The following is a 19,564-nucleotide window of genomic DNA, read 5'->3' as shown; positions in this document are numbered from 1 at the left end:
TTTTCTAGATTTGCCAATTCGGGGTCACGAAATATGAGTCGTGTCGGAGGAGATAAATCATTAAAGATTCCATAAGGACAGGGAAAAAACTGGGAGTATCCAGGCCACCGCTGGGCGGAAATGGAAGAAGGCATGTGTGGGCATATTTGAGGTAAATGAAGGGAAGCTTGCAGGATGTGGTGAGCTCGGTTATCGCGAAGGCGCCGCTGCTTCCACGACACATCAAGCGACGGCGGAAGATTCAAAGGGAAATCTCACGCTCAGGACATTAAGGGCCTCGGTAGTCAACTCCGCCAGTAAATCCATCCTATCCTAATCTCAAATCCCAATGGAGTGAGGGATGAATGACTAATTTCATCTAGGAAGCTCAGAGGCCTAAGCAATGAAATACGAATCTTTCATCTGACGTGTGAAGAAGTACGCGTATTTTTAGCAAAGAAGTCATTATGTCATTCCTAAAAATTTCCTATAGAAGCACACACGTTAAATTCACCTCACAGCTTTGTAAATTTTGTAAATTGTTATAATCGAATGACTTCCGGAGAAATAGAAAGCAATCTCCCAATATTTTCCAAATTTTTTAAACCATTTACTGAACTTAAGTCACCACTTTGCGATAGTTATACACTTCCCACGATAGTTAGTCTCTGATAACCAACGAAAAGTTTCCAACGAAAATTTTTCAACTCGGTTTTCCTTGACAAAATCAAATACATAATTTAATGTTTTGAACAGCAGTTCATAAGTTTCGCGCGAGGACGCTCGAATTGTCTCACCACGCAGAGTGTGGATCATTAGGGATACTTGGAATTGGAATGGATGACCGTCGAATTCGTTCCAGGCTCAGCAATTCCCGTATCCTATTGGTCGCCAAATAGGTAAGCGAAATGACGGCACCGCCCCCTAAATATTCGAGGCATCGTACACAGGAAAGTTTCTTAGAATATGGCTTTAGGCATAGCAATTTCTTAGCAATTGACTCCATCATGAAAAAAATCATGGGCTCGCTAAGAATAACCAGTACAATAGATATTTAGTAGTGTCCTAAATTTAAAATTGGAATGTGAAATATCAAAGGGAACTCCAAAAAATATTTTAACAGAGATTTTTACCGTGATAAGTATTGAATCGCCAAAACTAAGATCGGCAGAGCTCATAAGCGACGAGCACACGGTAAGGAATCTTGAAAAGTCAGATTTCAGAACTTTTCCTCGGAAATGAAGTCATGGAAATTTCATAACATCCCCAATGCGCGACATCGATTCCTATCCTAAATTAATGGGCATTCTACGCCTTCGGGAATTGCATTATAAAGAGCCACAATTCTCCACGTGGTCAGCTTGGTTATCGCGCCAACGCTCCACAACATATCTTCCCAAGCGGTGGCGGCGGAAGATTCAAATGAAATTCTCATGCCCGCGACAGCATCGGGAGTCAACTCCGTTAGCAAATAAATCCTATCCCAATTGCGCCAATGGAGGTGGGAACGTCTGGAATATTCCGGGGGAGGTGTAAAGATAAAAAGGATAAAAATCGTCATGCCACTCACCTCCGTGGCGACCTGTAACTGTGGCAACGAAAATTCAAACGAATCGTCCGTTCGAATTCCAAATATTCCAGGCGAGACTGCTCCATGAGTAGACTAGAAAATGAGGTCTATGAGTAGACTGTGACTGAAAAATGCGTCACACTGATTAGAATCGAGGTGCAAATGAAACAAAAACTCATCAGAACACCTCTTTCTGAGAAATAAAAAATCTAACTCAGTTCAATCAATGCCGTTAGTTCATAGAAAATATCATTAAAATTGGCTCAACTGACTGATGAGAGTTCAGTGAACGATAAAAACTCCATGAATAAGCTGCATACACAGCAGTCTAAATTTTGATTTCTAGAGATGTACAGTGGTTTCCAAACGTTTCTTCATAAATAGAACGGCGCGCCGCGGCGACACTTGTGCTCCTCAGAGAAATTGAGCTTCACTTCCTGCTATTATCGTCCTTGGTTACGCACCGCAAACATTTCGTTTGTTTGTAATGTCTATAGTACGAGTAGGAGAGAAATTTGAACAACATTCTCATCTACCGCAATATTGCTATTACCACACCATTAAAGGGCAATGCATGCAAGATAGTTGCAATGTTTAATGCCACATGAATTGCGCAGCTCATGTAAGAAAATAAATACACCTCCAGAATTTCAATTTATTTTCTCACGTAAATCGACCGATTCATCGAAGTACATTTTTATACAATTAACGCAGTGGTCTTGCCATGAAATTCAAATAACGTTAAATACATAAAAGATCTACCGCAATTTCACTATAAATAATGCCACACTAATGTCACTAAAGCAACCTTCAGATTGATTTGTTGACACAATACGACTAGTTCGTTCCCATGCATGATTTAAGAGAACACCTAACGAGACACCTTTAAAATCAGTGAGGGAGTTTGCATGTTGGCAGAGCAGCGGATTTTCCACTTCAGTCATATGAATGTGGAGGTTCGAACCGGTCCGAGGGAATAATTTTTCAATGACACTTAATGGCAGTAAGATATTTTTCTCGTCCACTTTAATGTATAACTCCACTGCTGAGCAGTGAAATTTTAATTTGTTTTCTGCGGAAATCGTTATTTATTTGATCCGAAATCTCATTGCAATATGAAAACGGAAAATATTTAAGGCAGGTACTCTTCTGCATCAAGTCCTCTTTCGTATTACCCGAAACCTTTGCGACTTTATTCCGCTCTGCTTGTCGCTGTAAACGATAGAAAAAATAGAAACGCTCGTTTCTGTCGCTTCTTTACCGTTGTACAGCTAGACATCAGTTCATTTATTTTGTTGGTAAATCGACTTTTTATTTCTATTATCCTAATTGCAGAAAGTGCGCAAAAAACTCATCTAACCTGAGTTCGCAGCGTATTGAACGGAAACTTTCCTTATAGACACCAAAATTCTATTAATATTGAGGTTCGCCAAGATATGGTATGGTATTTGGAGTATGCGACCGACAGCTGAGGTCGTTTGCGCCATGATGGAAGGGTATGGAAGGAAGATTGGAGAAAAACCCGGCGTAGGCGTTAGCGTTCTCTTTACGAAAGGCGCCAAAGCCAAAGACCATGCCTTAACTTCCCATCCGACGGACGGAGTGTTGTGCTTGAAATGTGATCCACAAAACATTCAAGCAGGGATCGGACAGTCTCTGAAAATTCCCTGCCACCGCCGGGATTTGAACTCGAGCCTACATGGCGGGAAGACAACACTCCAGCCACCACACGAACACGATCCCCCTTCGCCACAGGCATGTCTGTACCATCGTTTTCAGAAGTATTGGAAAACTTGGAAGGTTGGCACAGATAGCGTGCACCTGCACCCTTTGCCCTCACGGCATCAAGAGCCCACGAAGACGGTCGCACACGCGACTGAGCAACCGCAGCTGTAGTCAAACTCCAGAAGCTTAAGCCCAATCGGAATTAAGATTAGCGAGTAGGATGAGTTGAGGAAAGTCACGTCCACGCACACGTTGGACTTTCGCAATGTTTTCTTTAGGGCCCCATGACGAGGTTTTCTCTGTCTTTAGATTCGTACACATCTTTTATGTCTCACAAATGCGTGGCTCCGTAGGCGAGCAAGTCTAGTAGGTCTATTCTGTGCGCGATATTTGCGGTGAAGATACGGGATTTTGAGTCCGAAGTGATCACACCTTTTTCATTTCTTAAAAGAGATATTCTTACAATGAAAATAATCTATGCTGAAGGATCAAGAAAAAGTTAATACTGAATTGCTTTCAACGACTTGAGCTATTCATCTAAACGTGGCCTCCGAGGTAACCCACATAGCGAAAATATTCACATCAAACTTAGGAGCGGTAATGCCGGAAAAAAACGAAAATTCCAAAACGCGTAATCCGGAAAATCAAAGAAATTATATTTATTTTATTTATTTATTTATTTCCATCGCCCCGAAAACAGCTCACAAGGCCTTTTACATCGGAGGGTATAACTTGAAACAACAACTATCACACACAACCATGCCCTGGATAGGGGCAACCTACCCAGGCGGGACTCGAACCCGCGACCTTCGGTTTGGCAGGCGAGGACTTTACCCCCAAATGTAATTAGCACTTTCAGTGGCATTCGCCCACCTAATACACTTAAGCTTGAAAAAGAGCCAACCGAATGTCAGTCTACATAATATGACATGAACTTTTTCGTAGTTAATTGCCATAGCGTTATAAACAATCGCGATCAAATCGAGCATAGTTTTCAGGACGCCGACGTGGTCATAGGAACAGAGAGTTGGCTTGCAGAGGATATGTAAGCAACAGCGAAGTTTCCCCCAGGATATAAAAATCTACAGATGCGATCGACACAATAGGACAGGTGGCTAAGTTTTTATAGCAGATAAATCATATTTACGCAGCACCGCTCACTAAGTGACTGGCAATGAAATAGAAAGTGTATGGAGTACCACAAACGACGAAACAAAAGCATTGTACACTAGGGTGGTCCTTATTTTTAAAGTTTTCGAATTTCTTTTGTGACGCCCCCCAGTTTTGTTCCATTTGGATATCGGGAAAACGTGCCGCATTGCACTTCAAGTTTTGAAATTTTGGTAGAATTAAATTTGCTTGGTAAATTTAGATAGAAGCACTTAGATAAAAGATTTATAAATGGAGAATAAACCACGGCTACTAAGCCCGTTTTGGCTATGAACAGTGCGTATAAATATAGCATTCAAAGTAATATTGACGAATTTTAAAATTTATCTAAAGAATTTTATGCTTTTACGATGAGTGAGAATGATCAACAAATATTGGGAATATGCAACCCGCGTGCCACCAAAATTGTCTGACTGGGGTGGCGCGCGCTCACTCCCGGTGCGAGATGCCACTAACCAAAGGGCAGAAATGAAAGATATTTGAGGTGATGCACAGCAAAGGTCTAACGAGTCGTTGCAGAAGACAAAAGAGCGATAGAATAATCCGAGAGTGACATCATCTTCAGTTATGTCCGAAAAACACCCAAAAATACCAAACTTTCGAAATTTTAAGTGCACTGCGGCAAGTTTTCTCGGCATCCGATTGCAAAAATAATTTTCACGATTTACTTTCTCACCAAATGGAACAAAACTGGGGGCGTCACAAAAGAAATTCGAAAATTTTAAAAATAAGGACCACCCTAGTGTAGCTCTTTATATGGACCTAAAAACTCCAAAGTTGATATTATTTATCAATTAGAAAATCAAATATCCGCATTTACTTTGAGAGACAGCAAAAGTGAAATAACAATTGGAGGAGATTTTAATCTCCAATCTATGAATTGGGATACTCACACTACAAAACCGAATTCAAGAATGTAAAAATTAGCGAGATCTTACAAAATGCACTAGTAGATCACTCACTTGGTTGAGCACTGAGCAGTTGACAATTTGATCGACAAGAGTGAAATTGACGAACTGAAACTCATTGAAATTTGGCGTGATGCTTAATGAATCGTACACGGACTCCGTGGCTATAGCAAAGAATAAAAGCACTGACGTATCATGGAAATACTTTTTAGAACTTCTACGCCAAGGAATCAACGAATATATATACACTTTCCCATTCCATCTCACCTCAGACTATTGGGATATTCCCACTGAAACAAATAGAATTAATGTCCTTTTTTTCTGTGTTTTTATGATTTCAAATCTAGTTGAAATTTGTATGGGCCAATAAGAGACAATACAAACCACGAGATGTTTCATAGCATAATTCGTATTGTGCATATAAAATAGTGTCAGCATCCGTCATCACTCCTATACAGCGCCTGCCATACGAAGAGTAATAAAGTGAGCTGGACCCGTATTCGCCGGGCAAACCCTGGTCCCTGGCTTTTGGCGGCCTGATCTTTCACTTTTGTTTAGGACTCGGCTGATATGGCTACTCAATGGACGTGGGAAGGAGGGGAGCAGGCCGCCTCACCTTGTACGCGTCGGGGATGTTCACGGGTTCCCCGCTCTCCGCCACGAAGCCCACGATGCCCGTGCCCCAAGGGATCCGGATCTCCTCCCGTTTCTCCATCTCCTGCAGCGTGCTGCGCGAGCACACGTCGAACAGCTTGGAGACGAGCACCCGGCTCTCCGTTTCACCGCCCGCACTGCCCTGCACCAGGAACAGAGATCCCCGATCCGCCCGCAGCAGCATGCTCACGTTCTGCAAGATCTTGTGGCACAGCGATCGCACGTCCAGGTCGTTGCAAATGTCCTTGACCAGCTCGAAGATGAGCTCCTTCTCGTCGAGGTGCCGGAGCTCGTTTCGGGAGCGCCGGAGACTCCGGCTCCCGCTCCCCGCCTCGGCACCCGGACCCGACAGCGGCTCGCCCGCTCCGCCCGGGCAGCACCCGGAGCCCGACGTCTCGTTGCTCGGGCTGAGGAAGGTGGGCGTGCCATCGATGGTGTTCACCAGCGGTCGCAGCAGCCCGCCACGCTCGAACTCGTGCGCAGAGATCTTGCGGACTGGCGTGGCTGCTCCGGAGCCGCCCCGGGAGGCGCACGGCACGGCAGACGAGCCCTGGCTCGCCGGCGAGTCCGGACCGGCGAGGCTAGACGAGGCAGGCGTCGCGTGGGAGACCAGCCAGGCGTCCACTATTTGCCGCGTCGCTTTCCTGTGAGAAGGAACAGGCCAGGCGTTAGATAGAGGCCTGCGCGAAAACAGAGACATGTGCGCCCGGTTAAAAAGAATAAGACACTCCAGACGCAAGTTTTTCCATTCCGTGGGGTTATACTTTAGACGCCGAGACCTCTTACTCAAGCAGTCTTAATACGGCTGAGAAAGGATACAGCTAGATTTGCGGCAGAAGCCTGCGACAGGTCCCAATGCATCCAGATGAAATATGAGGGAGAGGCAGAGGAATCGGAAGTCTTTTGACGCCGCGGCGTTACGCTACACAATAAGGGTCGTGTCAACATTCGTTTTCCCTCGACTTCCTGAAGGGGCTGAAATTTGGGAAGGCATCAGAGCACCTAGTTTCGACTTACCGAGTACGACGAATAATCAAAGGTTATAACAGTTTCTTGCTCCCGTGTGCATCATAATAAATTCAACCATTATATTGCTAAGGAAATGGTCATTAAATCGATGTCTTTTAGCCTTCAACCGGAATGTAAGACGCACTGATTTCTCGGGAGAGGCCCGAAAAGAGAGGTCGTTCCATGTTATCCAGTGCCAGGGTTCATTCGATAGGCTTGTGAGAAATCGTCCGCCACTAGCATTTACGTACGGGAGAATGATCACTTCGGTTGTAGTTAAATGTTATTGCAAAAGATAAAAAAATTATCTGCCTATAAAATAGGTGAAGCCACAGGTGTATTCTCAATTTTCTTCAACAAATTATGACTTCAAGTCTAGGAAATAATTCTTCCTGAAACCGAAGATAATACACCTGAAAAGTCAGACAAGGAATGTAGTAACCTTATACGGATTTCATTCACCCTTGATGCTATTTCTCAGGAGAATGTAATGAATGGTACTTTGAGTAACTCCACTGGGTCAGCGATACACCTCAATAATTTGGCGACCTATTCGATGATATCACAAATTTTTCAGCGACGATGATTGAGTCCCCTTTCCTGGCCATCGTACACAGTGACAGGCCAACCGCTTGCCACGCACGAGGAAATGCTCGAGGTAAACATTCATTCTCGCGCCGCCTTCCGGACGAACCTCTGACATAAGGGCGCCCTCTCTCTTTTCGGCAGCTCATCGCGCTCGTATCCCGCAATTTATGTCAAAAGATATCTAATTCATTACCAATTTAAAAAATATCACATACTGATATAAATAACGGACTAGGGAGCAAGAAGACGGTACAATCAGCGATTCCGTCGAATGCGTGGAACGGAATGTGATGAAGTTTTACACTCGCATCGATAACTGAAATACTGATGACCGTTAAAACATGATAGATCGTGTGGCTGTTTAAAAAGTCTTCAGTCTCCAAAATTTACACTGGAAATTTTGATATGTTGATCAAATTTGTGACTAAAAAGCCGTAAATGCGATGCTTTCAGCTGGCAACCATTAAAATGCACAGAAAGTTAGTTCCTGAGCGAGAACATAAATTATTGATAACATTGAAAAAGTCGAACACCATCAGTAAAAGCAGAAATAGACGAGCTTCCATTTTATGTGCTTTGATTTAAAATCGCATGATCGGTCTTAAAGATAACTGGCTTCACTCTATCGACACAACTTTACGAGAAAAAATTTATTAATGTAGGTGAAAAGGAATAAATGGTGCCTCACTCTAGCACATTTTTTTCAGAGATAAGAGTGCAACCCGGAAAAAATATTGCAAGCCCTTAACATTATTACAGATACATTTTTTTCAAATTAGACAGAAATGATACTACTCGTCAAGGTAGGAGACGAATTAAAATCTTTTTGCAAAAGGGAATAAATTTTGTCGTGCATTCATGTTGAGTTCATTTTGAAAACAATGGACGGAAGAAGTGGGGTGCGCGTAAGATAATTAGTTGCGGATGTCCTAAGAGTACAAGACAACAACAAATTTTCAACTTCAAAGATACGATACAATCCCTAGGTTGTATTGTCCAGCCCTCCGTAAGGATCTACGTTATTATCAGAAAATAAGGCAGGTTCTAACCCTTAGCTAGCAAAAAGTCATCATTGAAGTAAATACGAATTATTTTTATATCCAATTTCACTTGATGATCAGCTTATTTAAATTTTTAGGCTAATTGATTAAATATTGCATAAGGTAAGAATCAATGTTAAGGACCTATGATTTGAGTGCATAATAAAATTTTTCAGAATGATGCTGATGCATCACACAATCTACTGAAAGAAAATTACGTCCCCATTCATGCCGCGTGAGTTCCAATATTAAAAAAATAAGACGTAGAGAGGATAGCTCTTCAAATTGTCAAAAATAAAAATATTCAGTTGCTCACCCTCCTCAGTTACAGATCCAATGCCTTGTTTTACGTCCTTTTAACCCTCGAGCGGGCGCGCTGGCGCATGAAGTACGCCAATCTTCGAAAACCAAGGATTTAAACATTTTACGTACGTTCTGGGCTAGAATGGCCGCGTTTATTCCTACAATGTACTTTGACTGTCTATATGCGAGTTTTGAGAGATCGAAGTATAGCAGCTTAATTATTTTTAGACCAGCAAGAGGAACCAACACCCGTGGCGCACAAAGTACGCCGCAAAACCGGCCCAGTACCTCCTGCTTTGCTTTCCTTGAATGGCCTCGTGTTATCTCACAATGTCATTTCGACTATCTATAGCGTGAGTTTTGAAAGCACAAAGCATTGCAGAATTTTTTAGATCGCCAAGAGGAACCCGACACCCGCGGCGCATAAATTACGCCGCGCGACCGGCCGTATACCATTTGTGTACCTTTATAACTGTATCGCCTATTAATTTACAAGCTCGAACTAATTATTACAAATAAAGATAAATTTAAACAAAAATGGAGTGTTATCATATGAATGCATATATATCATGAATGCATATGCATATCGTGGACAAAGTACGCCACGCGCCCGGTCGTGTAAAAATATCAGGCGCGCCCGCTCGAGGGTTAAGGGTCAATGTTCACATTAAGGGCCGGTTTTATAATGTCTGGTTGAAATTTTGCGGATCATGAAAACTGGAGTTAACTCATCCTTTCCTTGGAGATCATGAGTTTAACTAAACGTTATTTTGAACTACTTTTACTTGCTATAACTTACTAACATTCTCCAGCTAAGGTTTTGGCTGTACCATGTTCCGGTTAAGGCCGACCAGGCCATCGCTCAAGATGAAGCTGATTTAATCGCTCTCAAGATAATCTTCACTTAGAGAGGAGAGAAGGAAGTTTGACATGAAGTGATTCAACGCACTTCCAGCTAAGATAAAGATTGAAACGACAACCTGGCAGCGAGTGATACATGTACTTTGATAAGACTTGAAGCTGAATAATACCCAGAGGTCGAGTTCAAAAGTCTAATATTTGGAAATATTTGTTTGCGGCGTGACGTGGATGATTTTATGATTCATTGCGAATGAAAAGCTATACCTTAGTAATTTCTCAGGGTTAATTCAACCGACAATGGCTTCGACGTAGAACGTCATCATCAGGAATACACACCGCTAAAATCGCACACTTATGCGCAGACAAGGCATAAAACATTTACAATTTATAGCTGTGGGTTAAGAGGAGGGGGTCAGAGTGACGTAAGGTCTATGGGGGGGGGGGACGTGAGGTGCGGGAGAGGATCCTATACTCCGGACTGCACTTACCATGCCAACTAAATTTGCACGTAATTACTCGATCATCTCTTGAGTCCTGAGTGTAAATTTCCTTTTCCTAAGAGACCTTCCTCCCCTCCCCTCCCCTCCCCTCATCATACACCCCACTGGCAATGCCACCTCCATGCGCTCTTCCCAACCTGTTCTTCCGATAGAAATGGATGACGATCGAACCCAGTTAACAGCGGATATTATACTATACTCAAGACATTCATAAGCCTTTTAAAAAGACCTCACTGCCATAAACGAAGAGTGCAGTCCGGAGTCAAAAATAAATTTTGAGAAGTGCATGGTTATGATTTTTGGGGAAAGGGTATCTTTTCAAGAAGTTACAATGCTGACGGCATCCAACTATCGAATTCAGAGTACGTAAAATACTTGGGAGTCACCATTACACAGGATCTCTGGTGGGGTAACCACACGCTAACTATGCGGGAGAGACAACCTTAAACAGAAATTTGCAAAAACAATTCTTGATAAATGCCATATAAAGATGAAAGAGAGAAGCTACCTGACACAATTAAGACCTTTCTTTTAGTATTCTGCTAACTTGTGAGGTCCTTATGAAGTAGGACTAATAGCTGAAATCAAAGAGCACAGTGCTGGGCTGCCAGATCCGTAATGAGCTGTAACGATAAAAAGTGCAGTGCTTCTGATGTGTTAGGCTGGGAATCGTTTCAGGGGCGTAGAATGAAATATAGGCTAAATTTACTTTGTAAATTCGGAGAAAAATTATTATTAAACGATGTGAAAAATATATTTCGATTGCCATTGAACTACGGTAGACGGGATCGCGCGAAGAAGATATAGGAAAGGGAGTGCGAGATAGAGATACTTAAATTGTCACCACTTCCCCGCGCCAACGCCGCGGCGTCTTGTCCAGTAAAATTAATGGCCTCAACGCTCGGACGACTCGTTGCATTTTTACCTTTCTTTTACATTACTCTTCCCTTGCACGGACATATGACATGAAATACTAACAGCAACTGATTATTTAAAAAAAAACTAATTTAGATTGAAATAGGCAATGTGGACAGAGATATCGTCATTCTCATTCCATTCGCATAGAAGTGCGGAGTACAAATCAACAAAATCCCTTCAATATCACTTTCCGATACCACATCTGATAAGCGCATTGAAAGAAGGCGTCACTCAAAGAGGATATCTATCACACGTAGAATGAATGACAGCACTTGTATTCCCAATTTGCGGAACGACTCCAGATTGCAGCAGTCAATGCAAAAGAGCATGGGCGGCACGTGCAAGAGCCGATGTGAAGGTAACGGTGATGGAGTGGCCAAATGCAGTAACTTACACTCATAACAATGCGAGTATGACGGAGGCCTTTGCGAAAAGCAACGACTAACATTTGAAAATCGACCTAAATTGATACGAGACATTTTTAAATTGTTTCCGAGGCATTTACGACAGCAAAAACCTCTTTGATTACCTATCCTTATGATTCCTTTTCGAATTCGTGAATTCCTAATCGCTACCAAATGCAATTAACATTCCATGAGTTCATAAATCCACTCAAACCACTCAAACACCTATACTCAAGCAAAACGAAGACCTCTGAGGATTCTGAATCCTCTTTAAGATTCACCACCGAATTTTGATATATAAAATCAATTCATGCGCACAAAAAAAACGTTTTACTTCACAATTGAAATTAATTGATGGTAGCAACTTACGCTTGTTCCGATGTAATCTAAAATTCTTGGAGAAATTTCAACCAAACTTCGTGCAATGGTGACTCGCTGTACGATGAAAAACGAGAGGATGTAGAATGGGGTGATGCAAACGTTACTCAAACGAATTATGAATGTGTCAAATAAATACCAAACGTCGTTGGCTATATCCTAGAGTGTAGAATGCTTGACTTCTGAACACAAGGGTCCGGGTTCGAAATTGGGTGAACCTTGATAACATCTCCAGACAAAAAATCCTCGAATTGCGACGTGGCCCAAGGAAAGTAATTGCACTGCCTTAAATATGATCTATTCAAACGCCTCTCCTTTCTCACCCTCGCCTATCCAAACTTTGGGTTGACACGCTGAGAGAGTGCGTCGTTCTGAGGGGTCACTACATTCATAACGGTCACTTTAAGCGCCAACTAAGCACAAATTCAGCTTTTTTTAAATGCATTTTAGGCCGAAATCGTTGTACGCTTTGCAGGTGGTTTCCAGAGAAAAAGTATATGCATAACTGGTTACTTTACTTTTGATAATGTTTTAACTACAACTGCGCTCCTTCCCTGCAATACATTATTAGGCAACTCAAATTAATCGCTAATCTCTTCATCGGTATCTCGCAGGGCATAATTCACATTGCATTTTCTGCCTCGATCACTTATCGAAACCCAAGGAAACGCCATGGAACTACGAGCATTGCGTGGAAATATTCCTTCTCAATAAATAAAATGAGATCAAATTATAGCCACAAGTAAAAATACCAAAAAAATTCTAATTTATCTGTTCAAATTTCTTCCAAAACAATTAATTGAAGTGATTCTGATTCAATTGCCGCTCTAATTCTATCCAGATTGAAGCTCATTATGCACAAGCAGGCCACCCGGCCTTTCTCGGGATCATAGAACCTAAGGTAGTGAGAAACTTGGGAATCCATGGTCACATAGCGGGCTTTTAAGGCTAAGGAACAAAGCAGGTACGGTGATGGTATACCAGTATCGATAACCCTTAATACCTTAACATTGTTCGCTGTGTGTGGATAGCCACAGTGCGTGCGTAGACCAAAAATGTCCTGTGAAACCAGCACCGAGAAGATTACTGGGCGAGTATTGTATCCTTTGAGTCATTTCATCCTTTAGAGAGTGTCAAGAGGTGTGCCTACCATGCAGGATGTGAAACCGCAGAAGTTGTATGATGTGACGTCACAAATGGTAACGAGCAAAACGACGCGAAGTACGCGATGGAGACAATCGAAAGTAGCGCTTTGCTGTTTGGGAGCATTAGATGCAGGTATGCACTAATTTTGGTCGAAATCCGTGAATCTGTATGGAAATGCATAACGGACAAGTAAATAAACATCCTCTTTCCTACATACCTACATACATACATATCCATGGTGTGTTTCTAAAGACTTCACTCAATTTTGAGTTGAGTGAAATGAAAAGAAGTGATGTCTACCTTGACATTGTAAACTCTGTTCCCAAATTAGCAGGAAAATGGGTTTATTTGCTGACGAGGCTTCCATCTATAGCGAAATCGATGATGACTCTGACTTTGAAATTCTATCATCGGATTTAAGCAACGTTCATTTGTGGAGCCAGTAGTGGGGACCCGAACTTAACCTGAACAAATGCACGGCAGTACATTTCTTGCGGAGTTCGTCCAACTATAACCATGCTTATGCTGTGAATGGTACTAACATAAAGGTAACAGACCAAGTGAAATACCTGGGAGTTACGATAAATTCGAACCTCACGTGGGGGAACACATATAAGGAATATTTGCGACATATCCCTGAAGAAGTACGGATTCGTCAAGCGTATTGTGGGAAGATTTTCGGATGCTATTTCGAGCTCGTCCGAAAACACCTTGAATATGCAACTAGCACATGGGGTCCGATGCAGAAAGACTTAATCCGTGGACTGAATAAATTAAAAAAGAAAGCTGCGCGATTCGTCAAAAATTGCTACGGGCGTACAGACGACGTTACCCATATGTTAAGCGATTTAGGCTGGAAGCCGCTAGAGACTCATAGACTGTGCGCTAGGCTAAGATATCTCGAACAATTGAGAATAGATATCTTTAAGAGCGACACAGAGAACATCATCTAGCCCCACTAAATTTCCAGGTCCGACAGAAGCAATAAATTAAGAGAGATATTTTGCCGAACGGATAGATATGGGAATTCGTTTTTCCCCCGACCCATTAAGGACTTTAATAAATGCTAGTCGTAATTTCGTTAGAGCATTTGCTTTTTATATGTAGACGCCTGGTGTCCTAGCGCCTCCTGCCACACGCCTTTTTAAGCGGTATATGTTTACGAACCGAAGAAAACCAACTCGCAAACCAGCGAAACTCACCTTCAGTTTCTTGGAATAGATATCAGCAGAAAAACACCACCAACGTCAACGGGATTGGGTAAACAGTTAACTAAGAAGTAAAGTCCCACAAAAAGCATTGTAGAGATTCGGTAAACCGTCATATTACTAAACCCAAAGCTTCCTTAGTCGTTCTGAACAATCTAGTGATAAATTTACGCAGATATGTGAATTTATTCGAAGAATATTAAGACCGAAATAAATTTTATTTGCGTAAAATATCCTTTCTCAGCCTAACACGGCCTCAATCATGCCCAAGCAATACTTGTCGACGAGGCCATGACTCTTTGCCGCTGAGAGGATTTATGAAAACTACTTACGGAAAGGTCTTCGAAATATGTGTCCAGGGAAATAACTTGGAAGATTAAAGTTCAAAATCCCGTAAATCGGGACTCAAAATAATGCACAGCATTAAGGGGATCGATAAAGAGCATTTAAACAGTGAAAGCGGAAGATACAGAGGCCACACTTCCAATGTGGAACCATTTTAAAGATATGCGCTTGACCGATACACACAAAAATGCTAACAGTCAGCGAATCGGGCGGGTTATGCCAATTATTTAATGTCCTACCGGTACCATACGCAAGAAGAATTTGATTCAGCAGAAACTATATATTAATAGTAATTTAAATTCGTAATTTGAACTTGCTGCGAGAGGTGTTGTCTAAAATGACTATGATACAAATAAAGGGGTCGAGCAAATTGGAAATCAATGGAAACAGCGACTGTTTTAATAACACTAAGATAAGAGGCGGAGAACAAGGTGACGTCATTTCTTGGAATTTCCACGGGAACCTCAATTGTGATTGCATTTGAATTATTTATTTTAAAAAATATAGAAATACACATGATCGATAATTTTACGGTCTCCCAATTTTTAGGATGAAGAGATACTAAAATTATATGAAAGAAGAAAGAGTAAGAATTAAGAACGAGAAAGTTAACGACTAAGGATATTATTCCAAAACTGAGTGCTGGAAATTTAAGATATCATTTTCATTATAAGAAGACAGCTTCGTCCGAAGTCGATATTTCCAAGGTGGGATACTCCTAAAATTAACAGCGTCGCACAATATGAATCTTTATGACTTATTAACGCCGGATGAGTCAAGAAAAGAAGATTTGGAATTTCTGCCGATTGATGGTTGGTCTTCCAACAAAAGGTAAGAGTCATAAATAAAATTTAATAAAAATTTCATTGATTTATTGCGAGGGGAGAATGTGATAAGTGAGCATAATTTGAATTTTACCACACTAAGAGAAATTTACACATGATTTACTATAGCGAAATAACGTAATACTGATCTCAATTTAATCCTAAATTATGGAATAAAAGCTTCCTTATTCAAAACAAAAAAGCCTCAACCGTATTTCTCAGCAGAAAATCGAAGGAATCACGAATTGTAGCCTCATGATAAACTTACACTCACAGAAAATTTTTGATTTTCGGTTAACAAATAAAGCTGAATATAATTGAGTTACAGTGAGTCCGTCGTACCAAACATTGATTTAGCGACGAATCCACAGATAAAACCCTCAAGTTTTGGACCTAAAAAAAATTAGTACAAACGACTTTGGGCGTGCACAAAATAATTTTACATGCGCCCACGAGAGTCGCCAATGATTACAGCTTAAGCTCAACATTAGCAGGAGATGAATACTGGAATACCTAATTACTCAATATCTAGCAAGGCAGATACAAAGAGCAGGAAAACGCTGCGCAAGAGTGAAATTGTGTGATTACGAGCGAACAGGACCCAACAAGCACGGGTCCACCCGACGCTCTAAAAAAATACCCCGAATTTAAATTACTGATAAATGAGACAAGATAACGCTGTTATTTACACTGATAATACCTATGCTTTTGAAATACCTTTGGAAATATTCACATATTAAAGCAGAAAGGTGATAGCACTGACTTCGACGTAGCAGTCATTAAATGCTTAGCCTTCTAGGCCAGAAGAAGTAGTAGCTATAACAAAAAAAATATAGAATAGAAATTATAAATATAAATAAATAAAAAATAAGTAATAATAAATATAATTAAAAAATTGTAATGCATGCTAAAGACTAAAAGACGCTTCCTTCATAAAAACAACATAGAACGAGACAAGTGCCGGCTTCAGTAGTACGCCATTAAGTGAATTAGTCTAGCAAACTGAATTGAAATTCCTATCCAATCGATAAAAATTAGTACGTCAAGTACAAAACTCGATGGATTTCACGTGAAATGCACGTTACTTCGGCTGAAAATTTAAAGAGAGATTGGTTTAAAATTTAGCTATTTGTAAGTTCTCTCACAAAACGTGCGCGTGGTGTTCGTTTAGCATTTAGAGCCCAAATGAGAGTGAGATACAATTCCGGTGATAGGATATTAACTCACTTGTCCCAAATTTATACGGAAAGGTGAGTTGGGCAAAAGGAGAACCGCGAGGCTCGTCCGCCAGATTCCCATTGGCCATGCCATCAATATCAACGAAATGGGATTTTAAAAAATCGACCGTGTCCACAAAAACAGCAAGTAAGGTATATCGATCACTTCACAAATGCTGAAAGGTTTTTCCCGCCGAAAATTAGGTCGAGAATTGTCTTATCTACTTCAACCAAGCAGATAACACCAAAGCCTCCGAGGTAACCGAGTTACCACTTTGACCTACATATTAAGTCTCCCATGTGAATTACGATGAATACTAAGCGACCCACTGAATAACTTGCAGATAAGTATTGTGAAGCAGCTAATGTTTACGCATGAAAAATACAGACGTTCAGCAATGAATCATTCAAGAAAATATCGAGACACGAGAATATTTTACGGAAGATACAAGGCCTTACATAACAGTAAGATCCTACAGCATTTGAATTCGAAAATTCAAATCGGAATATTGAAATACATCAGTCAAAGGAAAAAGTAATATATCATCATAAAAAGCAGATATTACAGAGCTCATTTGGAGGCATTGGATAGTAGCCAGTTGGTAAATATCCAGACTAATCGTTAGTGAGGCCTTAAGGTCAGACCGCAGAAGTTGATTGAATATCCTTGAAATCATGGGCCGAAAAGCCTGAACCGCAGAAGTATTGAGTGTAGCTCTATGAATTCCGCAAATCTACCCTTTAAGTGGAACTCGCGCCGTAAGAGTGGCTGTAAAGCGTTCATTCTGGATAAAAGCTATTTATTAACTCAATATGAGGGGATATCAAGGTATATTTAGAAGAGGATGGAGAAAGTTTAAGTATCACAAAAAAACGAATGGATTCAGTATTTTCATGCGTAAACTTGTGGAAGATCATGAGGTAATGATAAAAGCAACTACATTTTAATGAAAAGAGTTTTTATTTGATACTACCAGCATTGACTCCACTGCGCCTTCATCAAGAACATACTCCAATCACTATCTCAACATTTTATGTAATAAACGTTGTCACTCTGCGCAACTTCCCCAGTAGCTGATTGGCCACATCTAACAGTCATATGGAATTAAAAATTCCTGTTTCCGTGCAAAGAAGATTACGAGATCTTTACGAAGACATGAGCATGATACAACTAACAAATTCCCCTCCTCCAAATGAGATGAGTGCTCACTTGAGGTCCGCCTTTGATCTTGTTCCCGCGCACAAACAACCGACGGCAGCGCGGCGCGCGTGTCATTCTCCTGGCCACAGGCTTACAGCCCGTTACTAAGCCACACGACCCCATGCCTATCTCATGAAATAAGGAGTATTATGCGCGTTGCGCAATTTCCCTAGCGGAAATATGAAATGCGTATTCCGGGGCGAGCACCTCGGGACGGGCGAGCACCTCGGGTCTTCACACTCAACGGGCCTTCGGACACCGATCAATGCACGCAACTGGCCAACGGCCAAGCAAGTAATTATTTCACTGACCTAAAGCCAACGGTAAGGTCAAAATTTGGGAACGCTCACAGTAAACATTTCATTCTGCTCAGATACGAATTAGAGAGAAATGTCTAACGGCATAGACGAATAGTCCGAAAGTGAGGCATGCCCTTCAGTTAGATGAGACTAGGAAAAAATCTTTGACAAGGGTTATACAGCAAGCGAAGGAAAGGAAAAAATAAACGTTGAAATAATTATTCCACTTGAGCCAGAGGCTATTGGGACTTATGCAGTGTATGTTAAGATTACTCAGGCAATAATGTCATATTCCTAAGAAGGGAAATTCACTGCTAAAAAACGTGGAGGCACACCCCGTAGACGTGAATGAGATGCAGGCAAATGTTAAAAGACGTGCACTCAACGTTTCACTCCAAAGAAGACGCATCACTCCCTCTAGATCTAATGTACTTTTTTGCTTTTTGCCTCTTTAAAACTCTCTCTCAACTTGAAATGTCAACCCTTCAATATACGAGGAATATTTCGTCAACCCTTTTCAACATACATCTGTATCTCAAAAAAATCACGTCCGAGAAAAAGCTGAAGTAAAATTTTGAAGTTAACCATACAGGTAAAAAATGACCAGGGTCTCCCCTGTAAGCCCTTAAAATTTATAATGTGAAAGCCAAGTTCTAAGCAAGCAATACGACTGGAAATCGGGCCGGAGTGACATTTGCCATCTCAGTAACACAGACGACCACTGACCGGACACATGTGAAGTGCCGGATAAATACATTAGTAGGACCACAACCACATGTGCGAAAAAAATCCATGAAGTACCACAATACTTCCGGTCCACAGGTGCTCTTTCGAAATGCATTACTTTTTTAAAGCTAACTCAATCATCTTAAAACTTTAAGGGCATTCAAGCATCAAGTGGCCGTATCTAAATCATGAAAAGTTTAGGCAAGTATTTTTCGAGGGTCAATATTTTGTATTTTAGACAAGGATAAATGCTGAAAAGGGAATACTCTTCATCACCGAAAGATAACAAGATGAGCGCTGAACTAGCTGCAATTCTAGAAAAAAGACGGGTGGGGCGGGAGTGCCCTTAAAACCTGCTCTGCTCAACCGCACAATTTGATTCACTGGCATTCAATAGAGAGCAAATCCCAGAAACTCAAATGGACAAAAAATATCGAAAAAATATAAACAAGGAAAAGTGCTTTCTGCTGAAACAAATGCATTCAAAAAATGGAGTCCATTCCCATGAGTGTGTGTCCATATGCAGGATCACCAACCACTATTCGTGATGTCAAACACTATCTACTTCAAATTTTCAGGGTACATAGGGAAC

The 19,564-nt window shown here is 41.2% G+C and overlaps 1 protein-coding gene across 6 annotated transcripts in view; it reads right to left on the bottom strand.

Moving 5' to 3' along the window:
• Positions 1-19,564, bottom strand: part of LOC124170736 (dual 3',5'-cyclic-AMP and -GMP phosphodiesterase 11) — a 252,214-nt gene that overhangs the window by 30,917 nt on the left and 201,733 nt on the right. For all 6 annotated transcript variants that reach the window (XM_046549636.1, XM_046549638.1, XM_046549637.1 and 3 more), the window contains one exon: positions 5,969-6,650. In XM_046549636.1, the coding sequence (XP_046405592.1) occupies positions 5,969-6,650 (682 nt within the window). The remainder of the gene's footprint in view (positions 1-5,968; positions 6,651-19,564) is intronic.

Source organism: Ischnura elegans, chromosome X (genome assembly GCF_921293095.1).
Source record: "Ischnura elegans chromosome X, ioIscEleg1.1, whole genome shotgun sequence".
Lineage (NCBI taxonomy): Eukaryota > Metazoa > Arthropoda > Insecta > Odonata > Coenagrionidae > Ischnura > Ischnura elegans.
Note: the sequence above shows the minus strand (reverse complement) of the source record. Positions and strands in the feature narration are given on the sequence as shown.